The sequence below is a fragment of the Pimephales promelas genome, chromosome 15 (assembly GCF_988280905.1).
Source record: "Pimephales promelas chromosome 15, fPimPro1.hap1.1, whole genome shotgun sequence".
In the NCBI taxonomy this organism is placed as follows: domain Eukaryota; kingdom Metazoa; phylum Chordata; class Actinopteri; order Cypriniformes; family Leuciscidae; genus Pimephales; species Pimephales promelas.
In genome coordinates this window covers 26,665,374-26,688,984 of record NC_142783.1, presented here as the reverse complement: position 1 = coordinate 26,688,984, position 23,611 = coordinate 26,665,374, and the positions used below count along the sequence as shown (strand labels likewise).

Sequence of the window (23,611 nt, the reverse complement as noted above, 5' to 3'; positions counted from 1 at the left end):
CTAGACCCTTCCAGAGCTGAGATATCGAAATTCAAAATTTCGACCCGAAAAAAAAACGACAGTGTTACCCCTTTCGTTTTTTTTTCATTTTCAGGCGAAAAATTGAGTTTCTCCAATCTTCTCAAAACTCTGGATTCTGATAAAGGGCCACGAAACTTTGACCTGAGTGCAAAAATGGAGGCTCTAGACCCTTCCAGAGCTGAGATATCGAAATTCAAAATTTCGACCCAAACAAAAAACGACAGTGTTACCCCTTTCGTTTTTTTTTTCATTTTCGGGCGAAAAATTGAGTTTCTCCAATCTTCTCAAAACTCTGGATTATGATAGAGGGCTGTAAGACTTTGACCTGAGTGCAAAAATGGAGGCTCTAGACCCTTCCAGAGCTGAGATATCGAAATTCAAAATTTCGACCCGAAAAAAAAAACGACAGTGTTACCCCTTTCGTTTTTTTTCATTTTCGGGCGAAAAATTAAGTTTCTCCAATCTTCTCAAAACTCTGGATTCTGATAGAGGGCCACGAAACTTTGACCTGAGTGCAAAAATGGAGGCTCTAGACCCTTCCAGAGCTGAGATATCGAAATTCAAAATTTCGACCCGAAAAAAAAACGACAGTGTTACCCCTTTCGTTTTTTTTCATTTTCGGGCGAAAAATTGAGTTTCTCCAATCTTCTCAAAACTCTGGATTATGATAGAGGGCTGTAAGACTTTGACCTGAGTGCAAAAATGGAGGCTCTAGACCCTTCCAGAGCTGAGATATCGAAATTCAAAATTTCGACCCGAAAAAAAAACGACAGTGTTACCCCTTTCGTTTTTTTTTCATTTTCAGGCGAAAAATTGAGTTTCTCCAATCTTCTCAAAACTCTGGATTCTGATAAAGGGCCACGAAACTTTGACCTGAGTGCAAAAATGGAGGCTCTAGACCCTTCCAGAGCTGAGATATCGAAATTCAAAATTTCGACCCAAACAAAAAACGACAGTGTTACCCCTTTCGTTTTTTTTCATTTTCGGGCGAAAAATTGAGTTTCTCCAATCTTCTCAAAACTCTGGATTCTGATAGAGGGCTGTGAGACTTTGACCTGAGTGCAAAAATAGAGGCTCTAGACCCTTCCAGAGCTGAGATATCGAAATTCAAAATTTCGACCCGAAAAAAAAACGACAGTGTTACCCCTTTCGTTTTTTTTCATTTTCGGGCGAAAAATTAAGTTTCTCTAATCTTCTCAAAACTCTGGATTATGATAGAGGGCCACGAAACTTTGACCTGAGTGCAAAAATGAAGGCTCTAGACCCTTCCAGAGCTGAGATATCGAAATTCAAAATTTCGACCCGAAAAAAAACCCGACAGTGTTACCCCTTTCGTTTTTTTCATTTTCGGGCGAAAAATTGAGTTTCTCCAATCTTCTCAAAACTCTGGATTATGATAGAGGGCTGTAAGACTTTGACCTGAGTGCAAAAATGGAGGCTCTAGACCCTTCCAGAGCTGAGATATCGAAATTCAAAATTTCGACCCAAACAAAAAACGACAGTGTTACCCCTTTCGTTTTTTTTCATTTTCGGGCGAAAAATTAAGTTTCTCCAATCTTCTCAAAACTCTGGATTCTGATAGAGGGCCACGAAACTTTGACCTGAGTGCAAAAATGAAGGCTCTAGACCCTTCCAGAGCTGAGATATCGAAATTCAAAATTTCGACCCGAAAAAAAACCCGACAGTGTTACCCCTTTCGTTTTTTTCATTTTCGGGCGAAAAATTAAGTTTCTCCAATCTTCTCAAAACTCTGGATTCTGATAGAGGGCCACGAAACTTTGACCTGAGTGCAAAAATGGAGGCTCTAGACCCTTCCAGAGCTGAGATATCGAAATTCAAAATTTCGACCCGAAAAAAAAACGACAGTGTTACCCCTTTCGTTTTTTTTCATTTTCGGGCGAAAAATTGAGTTTCTCCAATCTTCTCAAAACTCTGGATTCTGATAGAGGGCCACAAAACTTTGACCTGAGTGCAAAAATGGAGGCTCTAGACCCTTCCAGAGCTGAGATATCGAAATTCAAAATTTCGACCCGAAAAAAAAAACGACAGTGTTACCCCTTTCGTTGTTTTTCATTTTCGGGCAAAAAATTGAGTTTCTCCAATCTTCTCAAAACTCTGGATTCTGATAGAGGGCCACGAAACTTTGACCTGAGTGCAAAAATGGAGGCTCTAGACCTTTCCAGAGCTGAGATATCGAAATTCAAAATTTCGACCCGAAAAAAAAACGACAGTGTTACCCCTTTTGTTTTTTTTTCATTTTCGGGCGAAAAATTGAGTTTCTCCAATCTTCTCAAAACTCTGGATTATGATAGAGGGCTGTAAGACTTTGACCTGAGTGCAAAAATGGAGGCTCTAGACCCTTCCAGTGCTGAGATATCGAAATTAAAAATTTCGACCCGAAAAAAAAAAACGACAGTGTTACCCCTTTCGTTTTTTTTCATTTTCGGGCGAAAAATTGAGTTTCTCCAATCTTCTCAAAACTCTGGATTATGATAGAGGGCTGTAAGACTTTGACCTGAGTGCAAAAATGGAGGCTCTAGACCCTTCCAGAGCTGAGATATCGAAATTCAAAATTTCGACCCGAAAAAAAAACGACAGTGTTACCCCTTTCGTTTTTTTTTCATTTTCAGGCGAAAAATTGAGTTTCTCCAATCTTCTCAAAACTCTGGATTCTGATAAAGGGCCACGAAACTTTGACCTGAGTGCAAAAATGGAGGCTCTAGACCCTTCCAGAGCTGAGATATCGAAATTCAAAATTTCGACCCAAACAAAAAACGACAGTGTTACCCCTTTCGTTTTTTTTTCATTTTCGGGCGAAAAATTGAGTTTCTCCAATCTTCTCAAAACTCTGGATTCTGATAGAGGGCTGTGAGACTTTGACCTGAGTGCAAAAATGGAGGCTCTAGACCCTTCCAGAGCTGAGATATCGAAATTTAAAATTTTGACCCGAAAAAAAAAACGACAGTGTTACCCCTTTCGTTTTTTTCATTTTCGGGCGAAAAATTAAGTTTCTCCAATCTTCTCAAAACTCTGGATTATGATAGAGGGCTGTGAGACTTTGACCTGAGTGCAAAAATGGAGGCTCTAGACCCTTCCAGAGCTGAGATATCGAAATTCAAAATTTCGACCCGAAAAAAAAACGACAGTGTTACCCCTTTCGTTTTTTTTCATTTTCGGGCGAAAAATTAAGTTTCTCCAATCTTCTCAAAACTCTGGATTCTGATAGAGGGCCACGAAACTTTGACCTGAGTGCAAAAATGGAGGCTCTAGACCCTTCCAGAGCTGAGATATCGAAATTCAAAATTTCGACCCGAAAAAAAAACGACAGTGTTACCCCTTTCGTTTTTTTTCATTTTCGGGCGAAAAATTAAGTTTCTCCAATCTTCTCAAAACTATGGATTCTGATAGAGGGCCACGAAACTTTGACCTGAGTGCAAAAATGGAGGCTCTAGACCCTTCCAGAGCTGAGATATCGAAATTCAAAATTTCGACCCGAAAAAAAAACGACAGTGTTACCCCTTTCGTTTTTTTTCATTTTCGGGCGAAAAATTAAGTTTCTCCAATCTTCTCAAAACTCTGGAATCTGATAGAGGGCCGCGAAACTTTGACCTGAGTGCAAAAATGGAGGCTCTAGACCCTTCCAGAGCTGAGATATCGAAATTCAAAATTTCGACCCGAAAAAAAAACGACAGTGTTACCCCTTTCGTTTTTTTCATTTTCGGGCGAAAAATTGAGTTTCTCCAATCTTCTCAAAACTCTGGATTATGATAGAGGGCTGTAAGACTTTGACCTGAGTGCAAAAATGGAGGCTCTAGACCCTTCCAGAGCTGAGATATCGAAATTCAAAATTTCGACCCGAAAAAAAAAACGACAGTGTTACCCCTTTCGTTTTTTTTCATTTTCGGGCGAAAAATTAAGTTTCTCCAATCTTCTCAAAACTCTGGATTCTGATAGAGGGCCACGAAACTTTGACCTGAGTGCAAAAATGGAGGCTCTAGACCCTTCCAGAGCTGAGATATCGAAATTCAAAATTTCGACCCGAAAAAAAAACGACAGTGTTACCCCTTTCGTTTTTTTTCATTTTCGGGCGAAAAAGTAAGTTTCTCCAATCTTCTCAAAACTCTGGATTATGATAGAGGGCCACGAAACTTTGACCTGAGTGCAAAAATGGAGGCTCTAGACCCTTCCAGAGCTGAGATATCGAAATTCAAAATTTCGACCCGAAAAAAAAACGACAGTGTTACCCCTTTCGTTTTTTTTCATTTTCGGGCGAAAAATTAAGTTTCTCCAATCTTCTCAAAACTCTGGAATCTGATAGAGGGCCGCGAAACTTTGACCTGAGTGCAAAAATGGAGGCTCTAGACCCTTCCAGAGCTGAGATATCGAAATTCAAAATTTCGACCCGAAAAAAAAACGACAGTGTTACCCCTTTCGTTTTTTTCATTTTCGGGCGAAAAATTGAGTTTCTCCAATCTTCTCAAAACTCTGGATTATGATAGAGGGCTGTAAGACTTTGACCTGAGTGCAAAAATGGAGGCTCTAGACCCTTCCAGAGCTGAGATATCGAAATTCAAAATTTCGACCCGAAAAAAAAAACGACAGTGTTACCCCTTTCGTTTTTTTTCATTTTCGGGCGAAAAATTAAGTTTCTCCAATCTTCTCAAAACTCTGGATTCTGATAGAGGGCCACGAAACTTTGACCTGAGTGCAAAAATGGAGGCTCTAGACCCTTCCAGAGCTGAGATATCGAAATTCAAAATTTCGACCCGAAAAAAAAACGACAGTGTTACCCCTTTCGTTTTTTTTCATTTTCGGGCGAAAAAGTAAGTTTCTCCAATATTCTCAAAACTCTGGATTCTGATAGAGGGCCACGAAACTTTGACCTGAGTGCAAAAATGGAGGCTCTAGACCCTTCCAGAGCTGAGATATCGAAATTCAAAATTTCGACCCGAAAAAAAAACGACAGTGTTACCCCTTTCGTTTTTTTTCATTTTCGGGCGAAAAATTAAGTTTCTCCAATCTTCTCAAAACTCTGGATTCTGATAGAGGGCCACGAAACTTTGACCTGAGTGCAAAAATGGAGGCTCTAGACCCTTCCAGAGCTGAGATATCGAAATTCAAAATTTCGACCCGAAAAAAAAACGACAGTGTTACCCCTTTCGTTTTTTTTCATTTTCGGGCGAAAAATTAAGTTTCTCCAATCTTCTCAAAACTATGGATTCTGATAGAGGGCCACGAAACTTTGACCTGAGTGCAAAAATGGAGGCTCTAGACCCTTCCAGAGCTGAGATATCGAAATTCAAAATTTCGACCCGAAAAAAAAACGACAGTGTTACCCCTTTCGTTTTTTTTTCATTTTCGGGCGAAAAATTAAGTTTCTCCAATCTTCTCAAAACTCTGGAATCTGATAGAGGGCCGCGAAACTTTGACCTGAGTGCAAAAATGGAGGCTCTAGACCCTTCCAGAGCTAAGATATAGAAATTCAAAATTTCGACCCGAAAAAAAAACGACAAAAAACGACCCTTTCGTTTTTTTTCATTTCCGGGCGAAAAATTAAGTTTCTCCAATCTTCTCAAAACTCTGGAATCTGATAGAGGGCCGCGAAACTTTGACCTGAGTGCAAAAATGGAGGCTCTAGACCCTTCCAGAGCTGAGATATCGAAATTCAAAATTTCGACCCGAAAAAAAACGACAGTGTTACCCCTTTCGTTTTTTTCATTTTCGGGCGAAAAATTGAGTTTCTCCAATCTTCTCAAAACTCTGGATTATGATAGAGGGCTGTAAGACTTTGACCTGAGTGCAAAAATGGAGGCTCTAGACCCTTCCAGAGCTGAGATATCGAAATTCAAAATTTTGACCCGAAAAAAAAACGACAGTGTTACCCCTTTCGTTTTTTTCATTTTCGGGCGAAAAATTAAGTTTCTCCAATCTTCTCAAAACTCTGGATTCTGATAGAGGGCCACGAAACTTTGACCTGAGTGCAAAAATGGAGGCTCTAGACCCTTCCAGAGCTGAGATATCGAAATTCAAAATTTCGACCCGAAAAAAAAACGACAGTGTTACCCCTTTCGTTTTTTTTCATTTTCGGGGGAAAAATTGAGTTTCCCCAATCTTCTCAAAACTCTGGATTCTGATAGAGGGCCACAAAACTTTGACCTGAGTGCAAAAATGGAGGCTCTAGACCCTTCCAGAGCTGAGATATCGAAATTCAAAATTTCGACCCGAAAAAAAAAACGACAGTGTTACCCCTTTCGTTTTTTTTCATTTTCGGGCGAAAAATTGAGTTTCTCCAATCTTCTCAAAACTCTGGATTCTGATAGAGGGCCACGAAACTTTGACCTTAGTGCAAAAAATGGAGGCTCTAGACCCTTCCAGAGCTGAGATATCGAAATTCAAAATTTCGACCCGAAAAAAAAACGACAGTGTTACCCCTTTCGTTTTTTTTTCATTTTCGGGCGAAAAATTAAGTTTCTCCAATCTTCTCAAAACTCTGGATTCTGATAGAGGGCCACGAAACTTTGACCTGAGTGCAAAAATGGAGGCTCTAGACCCTTCCAGAGCTGAGATATCGAAATTCAAAATTTCGACCCGAAAAAAAAACGACAGTGTTACCCCTTTCGTTTTTTTTCATTTTCGGGCGAAAAATTAAGTTTCTCCAATCTTCTCAAAACTCTGGATTCTGATAGAGGGCTGTGAGACTTTGACCTGAGTGCAAAAATGGAGGCTCTAGACCCTTCCAGAGCTGAGATATCGAAATTCAAAATATCGACCCGAAAAAAAAACGACAGTGTTACCCCTTTCGTTTTTTTTCATTTTCGGGCGAAAAATTAAGTTTCTCCAATCTTCTCAAAACTCTGGATTCTGATAGAGGGCCACGAAACTTTGACCTGAGTGCAAAAATGGAGGCTCTAGACCCTTCCAGAGCTAAGATATAGAAATTCAAAATTTCGACCCGAAAAAAAAACGACAGTGTTACCCCTTTCGTTTTTTTTCATTTTCGGGCGAAAAATTAAGTTTCTCCAATCTTCTCAAAACTCTGGATTCTGATAGAGGGCCACGAAACTTTGACCTGAGTGCAAAAATGGAGGCTCTAGACCCTTCCAGAGCTGAGATATCGAAATTCAAAATTTCGACCCGAAAAAAAAACGACAGTGTTACCCCTTTCGTTTTTTTTCATTTTCGGGCGAAAAATTAAGTTTCTCCAATCTTCTCAAAACTATGGATTCTGATAGAGGGCCACGAAACTTTGACCTGAGTGCAAAAATGGAGGCTCTAGACCCTTCCAGAGCTGAGATATCGAAATTCAAAATTTCGACCCGAAAAAAAAACGACAGTGTTACCCCTTTCGTTTTTTTTCATTTTCGGGCGAAAAATTAAGTTTCTCCAATCTTCTCAAAACTCTGGAATCTGATAGAGGGCCGCGAAACTTTGACCTGAGTGCAAAAATGGAGGCTCTAGACCCTTCCAGAGCTGAGATATCGAAATTCAAAATTTCGACCCGAAAAAAAACGACAGTGTTACCCCTTTCGTTTTTTTTCATTTACGGGCGAAAAATTGAGTTTCTCCAATCTTCTCAAAACTCTGGATTATGATAGAGGGCTGTAAGACTTTGACCTGAGTGCAAAAATGGAGGCTCTAGACCCTTCCAGAGCTGAGATATCGAAATTCAAAATTTTGACCCGAAAAAAAAACGACAGTGTTACCCCTTTCGTTTTTTTCATTTTTGGGCGAAAAATTAAGTTTCTCCAATCTTCTCAAAACTCTGGATTCTGATAGAGGGCCACGAAACTTTGACCTGAGTGCAAAAATGGAGGCTCTAGACCCTTCCAGAGCTGAGATATCGAAATTCAAAATTTCGACCCGAAAAAAAAACGACAGTGTTACCCCTTTCGTTTTTTTTCATTTTCGGGCGAAAAATTGAGTTTCCCCAATCTTCTCAAAACTCTGGATTCTGATAGAGGGCCACAAAACTTTGACCTGAGTGCAAAAATGGAGGCTCTAGACCCTTCCAGAGCTGAGATATCGAAATTCAAAATTTCGACCCGAAAAAAAAAACGACAGTGTTACCCCTTTCGTTTTTTTTCATTTTCGGGCGAAAAATTGAGTTTCTCCAATCTTCTCAAAACTCTGGATTCTGATAGAGGGCCACGAAACTTTGACCTGAGTGCAAAAAATGGAGGCTCTAGACCCTTCCAGAGCTGAGATATCGAAATTCAAAATTTCGACCCGAAAAAAAAACGACAGTGTTACCCCTTTCGTTTTTTTTCATTTTCGGGCGAAAAATTAAGTTTCTCCAATCTTCTCAAAACTCTGGATTCTGATAGAGGGCCACGAAACTTTGACCTGAGTGCAAAAATGGAGGCTCTAGACCCTTCCAGAGCTGAGATATCGAAATTCAAAATTTCGACCCGAAAAAAAAACGACAGTGTTACCCCTTTCGTTTTTTTTCATTTTCGGGCGAAAAATTAAGTTTCTCCAATCTTCTCAAAACTCTGGATTCTGATAGAGGGCCACGAAACTTTGACCTGAGTGCAAAAATGGAGGCTCTAGACCCTTCCAGAGCTGAGATATCGAAATTCAAAATTTCGACCCGAAAAAAAAAACGACAGTGTTACCCCTCTCGTTTTTTTTCGTTTTCGGGCGAAAAATTAAGTTTCTTCAATCTTCTCAAAACTCTGGATTATGATAGAGGGCTGTGAGACTTTGACCTGAGTGCAAAAATGGAGGCTCTAGACCCTTCCAGAGCTGAGATATCGAAATTCAAAATTTCGACCCGAAAAAAAAACGACAGTGTTACCCCTTTCGTTTTTTTTTCATTTTCAGGTGAAAAATTGAGTTTCTCCAATCTTCTCAAAACTCTGGATTCTGATAGAGGGCCACGAAACTTTGACCTGAGTGCAAAAATGGAGGCTCTAGACCCTTCCAGAGCTGAGATATCGAAATTCAAAATTTCGACCCAAACAAAAAACGACAGTGTTACCCCTTTCGTTTTTTTTTTCATTTTCGGGCGAAAAATTAAGTTTTCCAATCTTCTCAAAACTCTGGATTCTGATAGAGGGCCACGAAACTTTGACCTGAGTGCAAAAATGGAGGCTCTAGACCCTTCCAGAGCTGAGATATCGAAATTCAAAATTTCGACCCGAAAAAAAAACGACAGTGTTACCCCTTTCGTTTTTTTTCATTTTCGGGCGAAAAATTGAGTTTCTCCAATCTTCTCAAAACTCTGGATTCTGATAGAGGGCTGTGAGACTTTGACCTGAGTGCAAAAATGGAGGCTCTAGACCCTTCCAGAGCTGAGATATCGAAATTCAAAATTTCGACCCGAAAAAAAAACGACAGTGTTACCCCTTTCGTTTTTTTTTTCATTTTCGGGCGAAAAATTAAGTTTTCCAATCTTCTCAAAACTCTGGATTCTGATAGAGGGCCACGAAACTTTGACCTGAGTGCAAAAATGGAGGCTCTAGACCCTTCCAGAGCTGAGATATCGAAATTCAAAATTTCGACCCGAAAAAAAAACGACAGTGTTACCCCTTTCGTTTTTTTTCATTTTCGGGCGAAAAATTTAGTTTCTCCAATCTTCTCAAAACTCTGGATTCTGATAGAGGGCCACGAAACTTTGACCTGAGTGCAAAAATGGAGGCTCTAGACCCTTCCAGAGCTGAGATATCGAAATTCAAAATTTCGACCCGAAAAAAAACGACAGTGTTACCCCTTTCGTTTTTTTTTTCATTTTCGGGCGAAAAATTAAGTTTCTCCAATCTTCTCAAAACTCTGGATTCTGATAGGGGGCCACGAAACTTTGACCTGAGTGCAAAAATGGAGGCTCTAGACCCTTCCAGAGCTGAGATATCGAAATTCAAAATTTTGACCCGAAAAAAAAACGACAGTGTTACCCCTTTCGTTTTTTTTCGTTTTCGGGCGAAAAATTACGTGTCTCCAATCTTCTCAAAACTCTGGATTATGATAGAGGGCTGTGAGACTTTGACCTGAGTGCAAAAATGGAGGCTCTAGACCCTTCCAGAGCTGAGATATCGAAATTCAAAATTTCGACCCGAAAAAAAAATGACAGTGTTACCCCTTTGGTTTTTTTTTTCATTTTCGAGCGAAAAATTAAGTTTCTCCAATCTTCTCAAAACTCTGGATTCTGATAGAGGTCTTCGTTTTTTTTTTTCGTTTTCGGGCGAAAAATTACGTGTCTCCAATCTTCTCAAAACTCTGGATTCTGATAGAGGGCCACGAAACTTTGACCTGAGTGCAAAAATGGAGGCTCTAGACCCTTCCAGAGCTGAGATATCGAAATTCAAAATTTCGACCCGAAAAAAAAATGACAGTGTTACCCCTTTCGTTTTTTTTCGTTTTCGGGCGAAAAATTACGTTTCTCCAATCTTCTCAAAACTCTGGATTCTGATAGAGGGCCACGAAACTTTGACCTGAGTGCAAAAATGGAGGCTCTAGACCCTTCCAGAGCTGAGATATCAAAATTCAAAATTTCGACCCGAAAAAAAAACGACAGTGTTACCCCTTTCGTTTTTTTTTTTCATTTTCGAGCGAAAAATTAAGTTTCTCCAATCTTCTCAAAACTCTGGATTCTGATAGAGGTCTTCGGTTTTTTTTTTCGTTTTCGGGCGAAAAATTACGTGTCTCCAATCTTCTCAAAACTCTGGATTATGATAGAGGGCTGTTCGACTTTGACCTGAGTGCAAAAATGGAGGCTCTAGACCCTTCCAGAGCTGAGATATCGAAATTCAAAATTTCGACCCGAAAAAAAAATGACAGTGTTACCCCTTTCGTTTTTTTTTCGTTTTCGGGCGAAAAATTACGTTTCTCCAATCTTCTCAAAACTCTGGATTCTGATAGAGGGCCACGAAACTTTGACCTGAGTGCAAAAATGGAGGCTCTAGACCCTTCCAGAGCTGAGATATCAAAATTCAAAATTTCGACCCGAAAAAAAAACGACAGTGTTACCCCTTTCGTTTTTTTTTCATTTTCGAGCGAAAAATTAAGTTTCTCCAATCTTCTCAAAACTCTGGATTCTGATAGAGGTCTTCGTTTTTTTTTTTTCGTTTTCGGGCGAAAAATTGAGTTTCTCCAATCTTCCCAAAACTCTGGATTATGATAGAGGGCTGTAAGACTTTGACCTGAGTGCAAAAATGGAGGCTCTAGACCCTTCCAGAGCTGAGATATCAAAATTCAAAATTTCGACCCGAAAAAAAAACGACAGCGTCCCTTTCGTTTTTTTTTTTCATTTTCGGGCGAAAAATTAAGTTTCTCCAATCTTCTCAAAACTCTGGATTATGATAGAGGGCTGTGAGACTTTGACCTGAGTGCAAAAATGGAGGATCTAGACCCTTCCAGAGCTGAGATATTGAGATATTTATAATGACATAAATGCTACGTGGTATCTCAATATCTCAGCACTGGAAGGGTCTAGAGAGCCTCCATTTTTGCACTCAGGTTTAAGTCCCATGGCCCTCTATCAGAATCCAGAGTTTCAAGAAGATCAGAGAAACTCAAAATTTCGACCCAAAAAAAAAAAAAAACGACAGTGTTACCCCTGTCGTTTTTTTTGGGGGGGGAGCAAAAAAAAAGTTTCTCCAATCTTCTTGAAACTCTGGATTCTGATAGAGGGTCATGGGACTTACACCTGAGTGCAAAAATGGAGGCTCAAGACCCTTCCAGAGCTGAGATATTGAGATATTTATAATGGCATAAATGCTACGTGGTATCTTCTTTTGTCCCTTCCATCGAGCAAGGTCCTGCTCCACCACATGGGATCTTGATACAGTGAGAGGAAATTCTTCCTCATTGTTAACAGCAGCAGAGATGGCCTGCAGGACATCATCAAGGCTGAAAAAGAAATAAATGCCTGTCAGGCAGTGTGATTCTGGAAAGCGTATATTGTCTGTATAATTCCTTTAGGTTGGAGGTTGTCAAACTGTGTATGTCATTTATTCTTTCTCTATTGTGTGTTAGTATTTGCATATTTGTGTCATTTACTTTTTCGTTGCTTCTGTAGAGTCATAGGTTACAGGTAATCCCTGGATTCTTTGACATGATATGAGGTACTTGGCCCCAAAAGCTTGAGAGCCTTAGGTTATTCACTGTTGAAGGAGACTATAGAAGCGTACAAACCTAGAAATGCTCATCTTTTGTTCTGAAGATGAAGTTGAAGGAATGAAGTCAGCTTTGCTGAAATGACAAAACGAGTATGAATTTAAGAGTGAAACCCATATCCTCTGACCTTAACTGTAAAAATGTGTACAATAAACTCAGTACAGAAGCCACATATAAAAGTTTACTTTATAGAAAAGTTGAAATGAAAGTTTAATTTAAACTTTTTTAATTTCAATAAAAATCATATGGCAACAGTGACAACCAAAGAAAAAAAAAAACACTTGTGTACTGAAAGTAAATGTATATCACACACAGCACAGTCAGCCTTTATGATAATAACAGCTCAGTCAAAAAACTGGTCAATACATTAATCCATTGGTGGGAAGACAGATGCTTGGAGGGATATCACAAATATCTCACTAAAATACTACAAAATCTTGACATTTTTATATTGACTAAATTGTGCTAAGATTCTGTTACCTCTCTCCACACTCGCTTGCATGTTCCTCCAGGTCATCGGGAGGAAAATTATGGCCACAGACTGGACACACGGTCTGCAACTGGAATCACTTAAATGTTTAACATTGAAAGGTGGAGACAATAATACATCAAAAATAAACACTCCACATCACAACATACCTCTGTCTTTGAGGACACAAAAAACACATAGGCTGTCAGGAGGAATAACAAAACTGAAAAAGAAATTGTGAACTGAAAAAGAAACTCTTTCCTGACTCCTTCCCTGTCTGCTAGAATGACATGCCGTGTTCAGGAGATGCATAAAATTATTTTATGCATGTTAATCTGGGTGTGTGTGTGTGTGTGTGTTATCTTATTTGTTGCGAAACCAGACAACACCTTGGAGTCTCTGGGCCAATTTGATGTTGGGCACTGGGCCCAACAGGGGTAGCTCTGTGTTGGGCAATGGACCCAACAGGACCAGGGGAAGGTGTTGCATTTGTGAGCAAATTTAGGAGGTGCCTTGCTGAATTGACTACTTCTGAGTTGTCTCCCTGTCAAAATATACAAATTCAGCAGTAGGTTGGAAAAGCTATACAATACATCAACTTAATAACCCATAAAACAATATAAATAACTTAAATATTACCAAATCAAAAATTACAAAGTGGGATGTTTTCCTTATTCCAAAGAAAATATATTGCAAAAAGTTATTCAAAGTTATATGGCTAGCTATATCAATATAAACAAAAATATTAATAAAATAGGCAATATATTTACAGACCACTATGTACGGTGGCCGAGAGAGCACCGGGCTGCAACCTGATGAAGACGAATGCAAATACAAAAAAACGTGTGCAACTATAAAAACGCGTGCAAATACAAAAAGACATCCGCAAATTAAGAAAAACATCTTCATCAGTTCCACAACACACGTGTGCTCCAAGTACTCACAACACGTATATAGTTGCACACGTTTTTTTGTATTTGCATTCGTCTTCATCAGGTTGCAGCGCGGTGAGCTCTCTCGGCCACCGTACCTATGGGCTATATGCACGCATAAGTTCCGCATTTGACGCAAGGATGCTCTACAGTTTCCGGACTGTGTTTGCATTAGCAACGTCGGGATAAAGATTTAATTTCCCCCATTTCTAAAATAGCTATAACATTAACAACGTTAAACAAAAGATTGTTAGATCATAAAAAGAATGTCATTACCGTATTTGTCCAAGCCGAATCCATGGTGGTGGTCACTGGTCACGCCAGTCGGCAAGTCAGGCAAGCACTTCTTCTTTGTTTCATGGCGGGTAACATACACTGTTAAACAAATATTGTTGGTTTAACTTAAAAAATTAAGTAACCTGGCTGCCTTAAAATTTTAAGTTCATTGAAATGGAAAAATTGAGTTAATACAATGAAGGAGATTGATTTAATCATCAGAAACTCAAAATATTATGTTATCTGAACTATATAAATTATTTAAGTTGATGTGAAAAAAGAAAAAATGTTTTGCTTGTTTTTTACAGTGTACTGTGCTCCAAAACATTGGTGCTGATTGGCCCAAGAGGAGTCCTGTGCGCCAATGAACGCAATCTATCGATCTGCGCTCGATTGCTCTTCCTTCATCCTCCAACTACCCAGATGTCTGTCTCAGTAACTTGAAATTGAATTTGAGAACTAAATGTGGAGAGTCAGAGAAAGCAGAGAATGTCTAGGAGAAAGTCTAATTGAAGAGAATTGGCACTGGCTGGTTACTTCCGGGTTCTGGACTGGCTGCAGTAACACGTCTCTGTCCATGCGGGGGCGCTCGCGGTCGAGTGCAGAATGAATGGGAGTCAATGGGGTTTCACCCCCAGAAATCCTCTTTTCTCAGGATGTATTTTTTTGTCAAGTAATTTGAAAGTTGAATTCAAAAGGGAAGGCTAAGATAATACACTCAGCTGAAAAATGCATTTTTAAGTTCACTTATCTGTTCTAAAAATCCATTCAAACATGTGATGACGTCACACAATAGCAGAATGCTAGCCTGTTCCTGCCAACAACGGCCTAACCTGTAAGAAATCAAAAGGACATAAGTACTCGTTCATTCAACTTTTGGCCTATAATCTATATTGAACTTGCGGAATCAACAATAAAATCTATGTTAATTTAACGACAAGCAGGTGAAAGAGACACATTTAGCCGTTTAGCCCCATAGACTCCCATTCATTCTGCTCTCGCCCGCGATCACCTCCAGTGGAATTGTAATGGAACTGCAACCAAGACGGGCTCTGGGAGAGTTTAATTTTCAGTGAGGATCAAATTTTATTGGACTTCAGTTCCAAAAAAAAAATTCAATATCAAATTATACAATTCAGATTCTGTTTTTGAATAAATTCAATTGTAATTAAACACATAAAAAAACATGCTAAATAAACACATATTTATTTTTAACCCAAGAAAAAACAGTACAACAATACAATAATATTTGATTGCCTTTATTTCATTGTAAACAGCTAGAACTTCGCAAAAACAGCCACTTCGCGTCGCATCTTCGTTAGGCTAGGATCATGAAATAGCCATTCAAATTCAAATATAAATGGTTCAAATTTAGTTTCTGGTGGCACATTTTTCAGCCTATACTATAGACATGTTCTTATAAAATCTTCCCAGTAAACGGATAAGATCTGCACATAAGAGGCGTTGCATGCGAAGCAATTGCACGTTTTAAACGCAGTGTCAGCGACTCTACGTGGCGACGATGGAAGCCGGAGGAAGGCGGATTAGATTGGCGGAACGTGGAGAGCTCGAGGAGGAGCTGATTTTATCCGGGCCACGACACGTCCACGAATCCACGTGTAGCCCGTCACTGGTGCAAACACACGGGGCAGTGCTGCTCTCCTTCTGAGTTTCATCATGGAGCGACCGCTGGCAGCCGCTGCGAGAGGTACAGTCGCATTTCACTTCTAGCATTGCTGTTACATCCTTACTGTTTGCCTTGCTAGTCATTCATTTAGCATCTATTAGTACGATGCATTTAAAAAAAAAAAGGCAAAAGAAGAACAGACTTTGTCGCAGTGTAAGATGTTGGTTCAACAGTCAGATTCTTCATATCCGTGTTTGATTCAAACAGTTGCAATAAATTGCTCTATAATTATATCATTCTTGAATGATCGATTCCTACGATTCGTGGGTCATTTCTTTGACCGTCTGGACTGATTATGGTGACAGGTGTGCCAAAGCGATCCAGTGGAGCAGTTAATATGATCACAACACGGTTTCTGTTCTTGCTCATCCTCCCTTCACTGAGTCTGTGTGCTCCACAACAAGCCCAGAAAACACTCAGGTAGGCCGCAATAACGCCGTGCTTGTATATGCTACTGTTCTGTATTATGACTGTACTATACAGTACTACACTATTAACCCACATAATTGTTATTAGGATAGATAGACAGTTATCCAATTGTAAAATATGCTAAGATGCAGTGTTGGCATCAAAGATGGTGTGAAACATTTGTTAAAAAAAAAAGATTTTTTTTCTTCTGATGTCGATGTTTTGTTCTGTTTTTATTGTTGGTTTGTTCTGTTTTTCTAGTGATGGTCTTATTGCACCAGACCTGGCTAATCCTTTTGGGTCCAGCGAAGAAAACCGGAGGTTATCTCTTTTGAATACATTTCCCTGATCTTACCTTTACTGTCTGTAAACCTACCTGATCAAACAAGGTAGCACAGTTGCTCCAAGGTTCAGAGTCCATTTTCACATTAGAGATAATGCTGAGATACCCACAGCTGACACACATGCTGAACAAGCAATAGCTATAAAAAAAGCAATACAAACAAAATGCTTTGTTGTGCTTTCCTGCTTATTTAAAAAAAAAAGTAACATATTTTAGAGAAATGCTATTCAGTTTTCTATACAGTGCATTTTTAGCACAAATATGCCAGTATTTATCTTTAAAGTGTACATTTAAAGTCTAAATGGAAAAAATCCTGAATGAATTCAGACCCATGCTTATATCCCTATATAAACGTACCTACTGGAATCATATAAGGCAGAACTAAAGTGGGCGATGATGATCTTTGATTCTGTATTACAGGCTCCTGCAAAGCTACATCAAGAGCAGCCTAAAGGAAGGACAGAGCAGTCCAGAGCTGAACACCAGGGAACAAGGTTAATGGATCATTATGAACATGATCTCTCAATGACCTGCTTTTATTTCACTCCTTTGTGCTTTGCATGGATTTTCTATTAAGCTATTTCCACTACCTAGTTCCTGGGTCCTGATGTTGAATGTGAACACATTTTAAGGCCTATGATCTTAAACAGTTACAGTTCCATTAAAAATACTTCAAGTACAGTAGTATACTAAAAGTACAGTATATTTATTTTCCTATGTACATAATAGCATTTATTTATCCATTACAGGCACAGAGTACTTTTTCTTTATATATATATATATATATATATATATATATATTATAAAAGTAGTAAACATTTGAAGTGGATCAAAACCGTTCATCAAAGCTACAGAATACATAAATTTTCAACAGGACTCATTCTTGTATTAGGACAACTTTGATTTCACTTTTTTGATCCATTTTTAAATGTATATGCCTTGCTGTGAAATGTATAAAAAGCATATAGACAATATATAATAAATCATGTGCATTCATGTGTGTATTTTACTCTTAGGTTTTGATAAGCTTATTAATGATTTGTTCTCTTGTCGCAGAAGTGTTCTTCCTTTTCTCCTTGTATGACTATGATAGAAGTGGGCAGATGGATGGCCTTGAACTGATGCAACTTCTAACAGATTTCCTGACTTATCATGAAGTTATGCCAAAGTCAACAGATTCTGTGAGTGCTGTTTCGTTGTGTCATAACATTCTAAGTCATCTCTCGAGTTCTTTTACGACTTAAACTCATTTACGTTTTAGGTTGTATCTTTGGTGGATTACCTGCTACAAGCTCAGGATCTGAACCTGGATGGACTACTGGCTCCTTCAGAGCTTTTATCACCATCCACGATTGACCAACAGCAAGAAAGCAATATTGTTCTCCCTGATTCACCAGCTGACGAGGCCTTAAAACAAGAGCAAACACATGCGAAATCAGAGGATGGAGACACAGAAGTCAAAAAAGAGTCTGAACATGAGAATGAGACACAAGACCCAGCTAAAGAAGAATACACACAAGAAGAGAAGCCTGTAGATCACCAGATACCTGAACAGCTTGAAGAACAGGATGAGCTGCAAGATGATCATCAGGAGCAGAAGAACATGCCAGTCCATCAGGAGCAACCAGAGATGTGATGCCAAATTAAGCATGAAGTGACTTTTAAAGACATCTTTCAAACAGATACAAATCAGCCATACATAGGAAACCCCTCTCCTGCTGTATACACAGTACTATGACCAACACGTAATTTATTGCTGGATAGTAAAGGATGTTTTGAAGGTCCAAACATGTGAATGATATTAGCATCATTGTACAGTTTGTGAAATTGCTAAACTACAGAAATTTCCAGTGTTGTGGAATCCAGGCACACAACCATCTGAATTAGTATCTGGTCATCTTTTTTTGCACCATTTAAACTATGCAAACTCAAAGCAAACCTTTAATTTACTGAAAATGTAATGCAAAAATCTGGTCACAACCAAGATCCAATAACCATTATTACGGTTTGTATCCAACTCTTGCCATATTTCTATACTGCACTTTTCTGGGGGTTAAATACCTTTGAATTAAATCATTCAAAAGGGAGCTACTTTCATTTCTGCCTCCATGCAAGAGGATTTGGATCAGAATATAGACGTCTTAATTTGCCATAAGTCAACAACTTTTTGGTGCTTTACTTTTGTGAAAGTAGTTATGTGAAAACTAACTTTAAGTACTTTTCTAAAACAGTGAAGTGCTATATTGCACTTCCAGAGACAAAAAGCGCACTTGTACTAAATTTCTAGTAGCGATCTCTTAAAACCCATTGAGAATTTCTATACAATGTGTCTGATACCACAGTTACACTTTCTTCCAAGGTGGAAAGAAACCCATATAAGGATAGAGATGTTGCAAATGAAAAGCAGTCATGACAACAGTTTGGTTTTAATATTTATTACACTTTAGACAAAATGCATTAAAACACAATCAAGTAAAAATCATTCAATCTAAAAAGCAACTTTAAAAAGTCAAACATACTGAAAATGTGGCGACGGCATCAAGACGTGCTACCGTAAAACTTTAGACACTGGTCCAAACCTGACTCCAATTAACAGGACTACACTGTGCATAAAAGTCACTCCCCAAATCAAAATAAAACGCTAAAACATCAGTTGGGGGTCTCGGTCTAAAAGACTTGATAAAATTCAATCATTGCTTAAAATGCTTATTGTACCATGGGCATGGAAGATGGCAGTCAGCTTAAGTTGAAGACAGTCAATGTCCACGCTCTGAACTCTGCACTCATTTCAGCTTTTGCAATTTTTGTGGTTACAATGGGATTCCAGCAACAATTTCAGATTCAATGCCACAGTGGTCCTCACCTCGGAGAATCTTGAAAAATCCTGAATTGGCGACAAAAGAAAATAAAGCAGATGAAGCAAATGCCTGCATGTTGTGTAAAATCAGCTTTTGAGTTACAAACTGCAGACAAAATTAATTGATATTAAATAAATGACTCACCATTGTCACCCCAGTCAGTGTTCCAGGAGTTAGCAGCAAGCCAGTACGGGACACTATTCTCCTCTCCCCAGCCCAGGATCTTAATAGCATGACCACCTAGTGGAGCTCCACTCACGTGCTGATATACACCTATTTAAAAGAAAAGAATTATAACTGTTCCATGCTGCATTAGTACTCTAGACAGACACATGAATAGACTGAAACCAACCAGATTTATACAGCAGGAAGTCGTCATACACCGTGAAGGCTGCCTCGACTGGGCCGTTCTTAAAGAGTTCTTGCATAATGGCTTTCTGATTTGATGGGACACTATACGACGTCTTTCCTAGAACGACAAAGAACGGTTCAATTCATGAATTAACATCTTGCAGCATTCAAATCATCCCAACTCTAAACCATCCCGTTCTCACCCATGAGGCAGAGGCCCACTAGAGCAGCTAAGCAAACTTCCAAGGGGGGCTGATCATTTAAACAAACTAAAAGATGAGGTCTTAATTCACTCCAATAATGGGTTTTCTTTAAATAACCAGGGTTTCCAAGATCTTGGCAGAACTGTAAATCTGATTAAGGGGATTTCTAGACCTGAAAAGGGTCATGAAAATTTATCTTCAAATACTGTCCATTTTTGTAAGGAATGTACTTTAAGTTGTGCTAAACTTATGCCAAATATTTGATCAGGTTTGAAACAGTCCTTATTCTGAAGTCACAATAATGAAGACAAGTAAATTCATTGGTTAAAAGCGAGATCACTGAAGAACAAGGAGTTATGAAAAAAAAAAAAATTACTTTAACATAAGATCTATAAAAACGTTGAAATGTGACCTGAACCAATTTGTTTCCCCAGAGTTCTTACCAAAGTGTTTGTCCTCCTTGTAAGAAGGACTGTAGCCAGTTTCACAGGACATCTCACAGTTAGGAGTGTCACCACCCTCTCCAGTACAAGGAGGGCGACTGCCATTCACATGATGCTCACAGGGTTCAATGGTGTATGGTCGGCAGCCTAAAAATAAATCTTGTTAATACACAGTTGAAGCTCAACGCTTAAAATGCTCATCAAAAATCAAGGTAGATACGAACCAACATGGGAGTTATAGAGTCCACCGGTAACCAGACCCTCTGTGTTCCAGTATTGCCAAGCAGCAGAGGGGTATCCACCATTACATCTGAGATCAAAACACACTGACTTAGCATCTAGTGTAATATCTAAAAACCGCATCAAAATGCAAACATCAAGGCTGGAATACACAACCGCTAAACAACTTTTTGCCCTGATCAACAAATCAAGGCTATTTTTGAAATGATCTAATTTTAGAATAAATGCTTTTGTCGAGAGTTTTTATAACTGGAAAGTCTGGTTTAGTGTAGTTAGTCTATCATTTAGCCTATGATACCCAGCTTTAAAACCATTACGAAAGTCAGCAAGCGCATGATGCCAAAACATGCCGTGCATTCCAGACTTAACTCAACTAAAAAGATCAGAGTCACTACAGGATGAAATTAAACATTGTTTGTGAAGTCTTGTTCTTGACAAATAGATGGCACTAGCACACACTTAACTTACCCCATGCCACAGCTGTCACAGCAGGTCAGCAGGTCCTGAGAAGAGATCTCCACACTCACTTTAGCATTGCTGTGGATACATACTCTGTCAGAGATGGCTTCAGCAGCCCCAAATGCCTGTGTAAAACCATGAAACCAGGAGTAAAAACATGAAACAAATGCAAATTGCAATCCAAACTTATACTGTGTGCACCAAAGAGAAGACCTCACCCAGCATGAACCACAAGAACCCTGGTCTCGGATCTCTTTAAGAGTGGGGCAGTTGGGCCACTGCTCTCTGGCATCAAAGTTAGTGGGGAGCCTGAGGTTACCAGTATACTGTACCCTGGTTAAAGACAAAACAAACTCTGTTGTATACTAAACCTAGAAGCAGAACTGAAAAATAGGTATGTGGAAACCTACATAAAGAACGAAATCACATGACAAAGTAGTCACACAGCATGTACATCATGACTGCACAAGTTAACAAGTTGCACTTCCTCTACTAGATTCCCCACTCATTTCTTCTCACACCATTCAATTGCACTCACATGACAGGGAGTTTGGGTCCTTTCAGAAAAGTCCCACACAACCTCTTCACATAGCTATAGTCAACATCAGGGAAGTTGTGTCCAGCCTACAGGGGAGAACACCAGACTCTTGAATTCAATTTTAAATTAAGAGTAATCAAGCAGCATTACAAATAGTTTCTCAATACCGGTTCAGTCATCCTCGCTAGAATGCAATTTAGAGCATCAGAGTAGAAAACCATCTTACCTTCCAAGTAGTGTTTGCTTTATTGATGAAATTGACCATCTCATGGGACAGGGGAGCGAGGCGAGGTCGAGCCCAGCTAACTGAAAGGGCTGAGATCACACATAGGAAAGGCAGGCGCCACATTCTGAAAACAAGAAAACTCAATCAATACCACTTAGACAAGGTTTAAGCCTAGACCAAGACTAAAATACATGTTTGAGCAGTTTTAACTGAAAGCAACTTTCATCTTAATGTGTTAGTGCCATCGTTTTGTCTCAAGATACACAAGTAATGTTTTTTTTTTTTCTAAGGCACATTTATAAAAACTACTTAAAATGTCCTATTTTAACTAAGACCTAATTTTGGGTTAATCTAAGCCCTGTCTGTGAAACCAGGCCATGGTCTGAAACACCAAAAAGAGTCAAGCGGCACATCACGGTCACTTCAATCTTCAAGTGAAACAGCTCACTGACTGCCTACAGTAGTGTCATCTTTAAGCTGCAGTCATGCAAAAGTGAAAGCTCTAGACATTTAAGATGTACATGCTCAACTTCTTAGTGGTTATGGAACAAGACAAGCCTTGATCAACTAGGCTACTCAGGTAAGAGGTTTAGGTTTTAGGCATCTTTATAAAAGGGACATCCACCTCAGTGGTTTAGCGGTAGTCGAGGAACTAATTTTGTTTTAAAACCACCACACCAAATTATTAAGACGCAATTTCGAAAAAATCTGTAGATGCAATTGTAGTTGTCTTAGTAAAAGGTCATCACAAATATCCTCATGTTGGGTTGCACTTCCTCCAAAGGGCATATGACGACATCAAGTGTGCGTGAGTCAGCGCATTTTACAGGAACAACTTGCTTATTAACAGAAAGCCAGCCTACTTCGACCCCAAACCCAGGGGGAATCTGGACCATTACTAGTAACTATTGAAAAAAAATATATACGAACGCAGTCAGAAACCAACTATAGAGAAGAATGCAAATATGAAATATTGTTCGCTGCATTTGGGGGAGGTCATGTAAGATGGCAAGACCATTAATTGTCTGAGGCTGATCGTGTTTGAAACACAATAACGCTAGTGTCTCTTTAAGTAAACTAGCTGTGTAATGTCAACTTGAGCTACTGAAGCATCATGCGTTTAAAGACAAGCTCTGGTTTCCATTCCTCATACTTTCGTTTTTAACTGCAGGCCTTGTTTACATAAACCAACAGTTAATCCATATTTTAAGGTCAAATGAAGACGTCTGAAATCCTTTGAGCTTACATTTGATAACAGGAAGTGCCGTTGCACAAATAAAGATGCATTCCCTGATAAATGTCTAGGTCTAGGACAATCATTTTCGTTTGATAAGTTATCTTACGCTCCTATATCACCACGACCTTTTTGAATATCTCTTTGAAATTCAAATGAAAGAAAAAACATCAACAGTCTCATGATTTAAATGCAGGTTTGAGTAGCAGTCTTACCTGTCGTCTGTCTACTGGCAGTTGTGCTGTTTCAAAGTGTCTCGCTCCCCAAAAGTTACACTGAGCGGAAACAAACAACAAGCAAAGAACACGCCGATGGCTATATAAAGCAAAGACCGATCACGTGATGATAAGTCATGTGCTCGTGAGTCTGCTGACTGATCACGGCACTGTTTGTTAATTTCTTTTATATGTAAATGTGATGAATAGAATGGAAGCTAATTTCCACCACATAAGAAGAAAAACATGCTTGGTAAATTATGAGATAAAAAGTCATAATTATTATGACACAAAAGTCCTAACATATGATTTTTTATATCATAATTTCAAACTTTTATGTAATAATTTTTCGATTTATGATCTCATAATTATTCATGCTACTTATATCTAATAATAATTTTCTTTCTCTCATTAGGCTATTTTGAAGGAAGCTTCTTTCAGGCCACAGGATAAAAAAGCAACTTTTTGTCTCACAATTCTGATTTTTTTTCTCGCAATTAGTGAGTTTACATCTCGCAATTCTGACTTTTTTTTTCTTCTCAGAGTTGTATGATATAAACTGGCAATGGCAATTGAAAAATAAACTCGCTATTC

At 38.9% G+C, this 23,611-nt stretch overlaps 2 protein-coding genes across 2 annotated transcripts; one reads left to right on the top strand and one right to left on the bottom strand.

The window, feature by feature from the left end:
* Positions 1-15,343: 15,343 nt before the first annotated feature.
* On the top strand, positions 15,344-18,020 carry cgref1 (cell growth regulator with EF-hand domain 1). Its single transcript, XM_039668080.2, has 6 exons — positions 15,344-15,520; positions 15,805-15,919; positions 16,169-16,228; positions 16,671-16,744; positions 17,307-17,431; positions 17,512-18,020. Exons 1-6 carry the CDS (start codon positions 15,490-15,492, stop codon positions 17,884-17,886), a joined length of 780 nt encoding a protein of 259 aa, XP_039524014.2. The 5' UTR covers positions 15,344-15,489; the 3' UTR covers positions 17,887-18,020.
* A 649-nt stretch (positions 18,021-18,669) lies between these two features.
* ctsba (cathepsin Ba) lies at positions 18,670-23,155 on the bottom strand. Its single transcript, XM_039668058.2, has 10 exons — positions 23,018-23,155; positions 21,569-21,692; positions 21,343-21,428; positions 21,023-21,137; positions 20,814-20,929; positions 20,330-20,415; positions 20,106-20,252; positions 19,461-19,577; positions 19,253-19,381; positions 18,670-19,134 (listed from the first exon to the last, which is right to left on the bottom strand). Exons 2-10 carry the CDS (start codon positions 21,689-21,691, stop codon positions 19,061-19,063), a joined length of 993 nt encoding a protein of 330 aa, XP_039523992.1. The 5' UTR covers position 21,692; positions 23,018-23,155; the 3' UTR covers positions 18,670-19,060.
* Between the last annotated feature and the right edge of the window lie 456 nt (positions 23,156-23,611).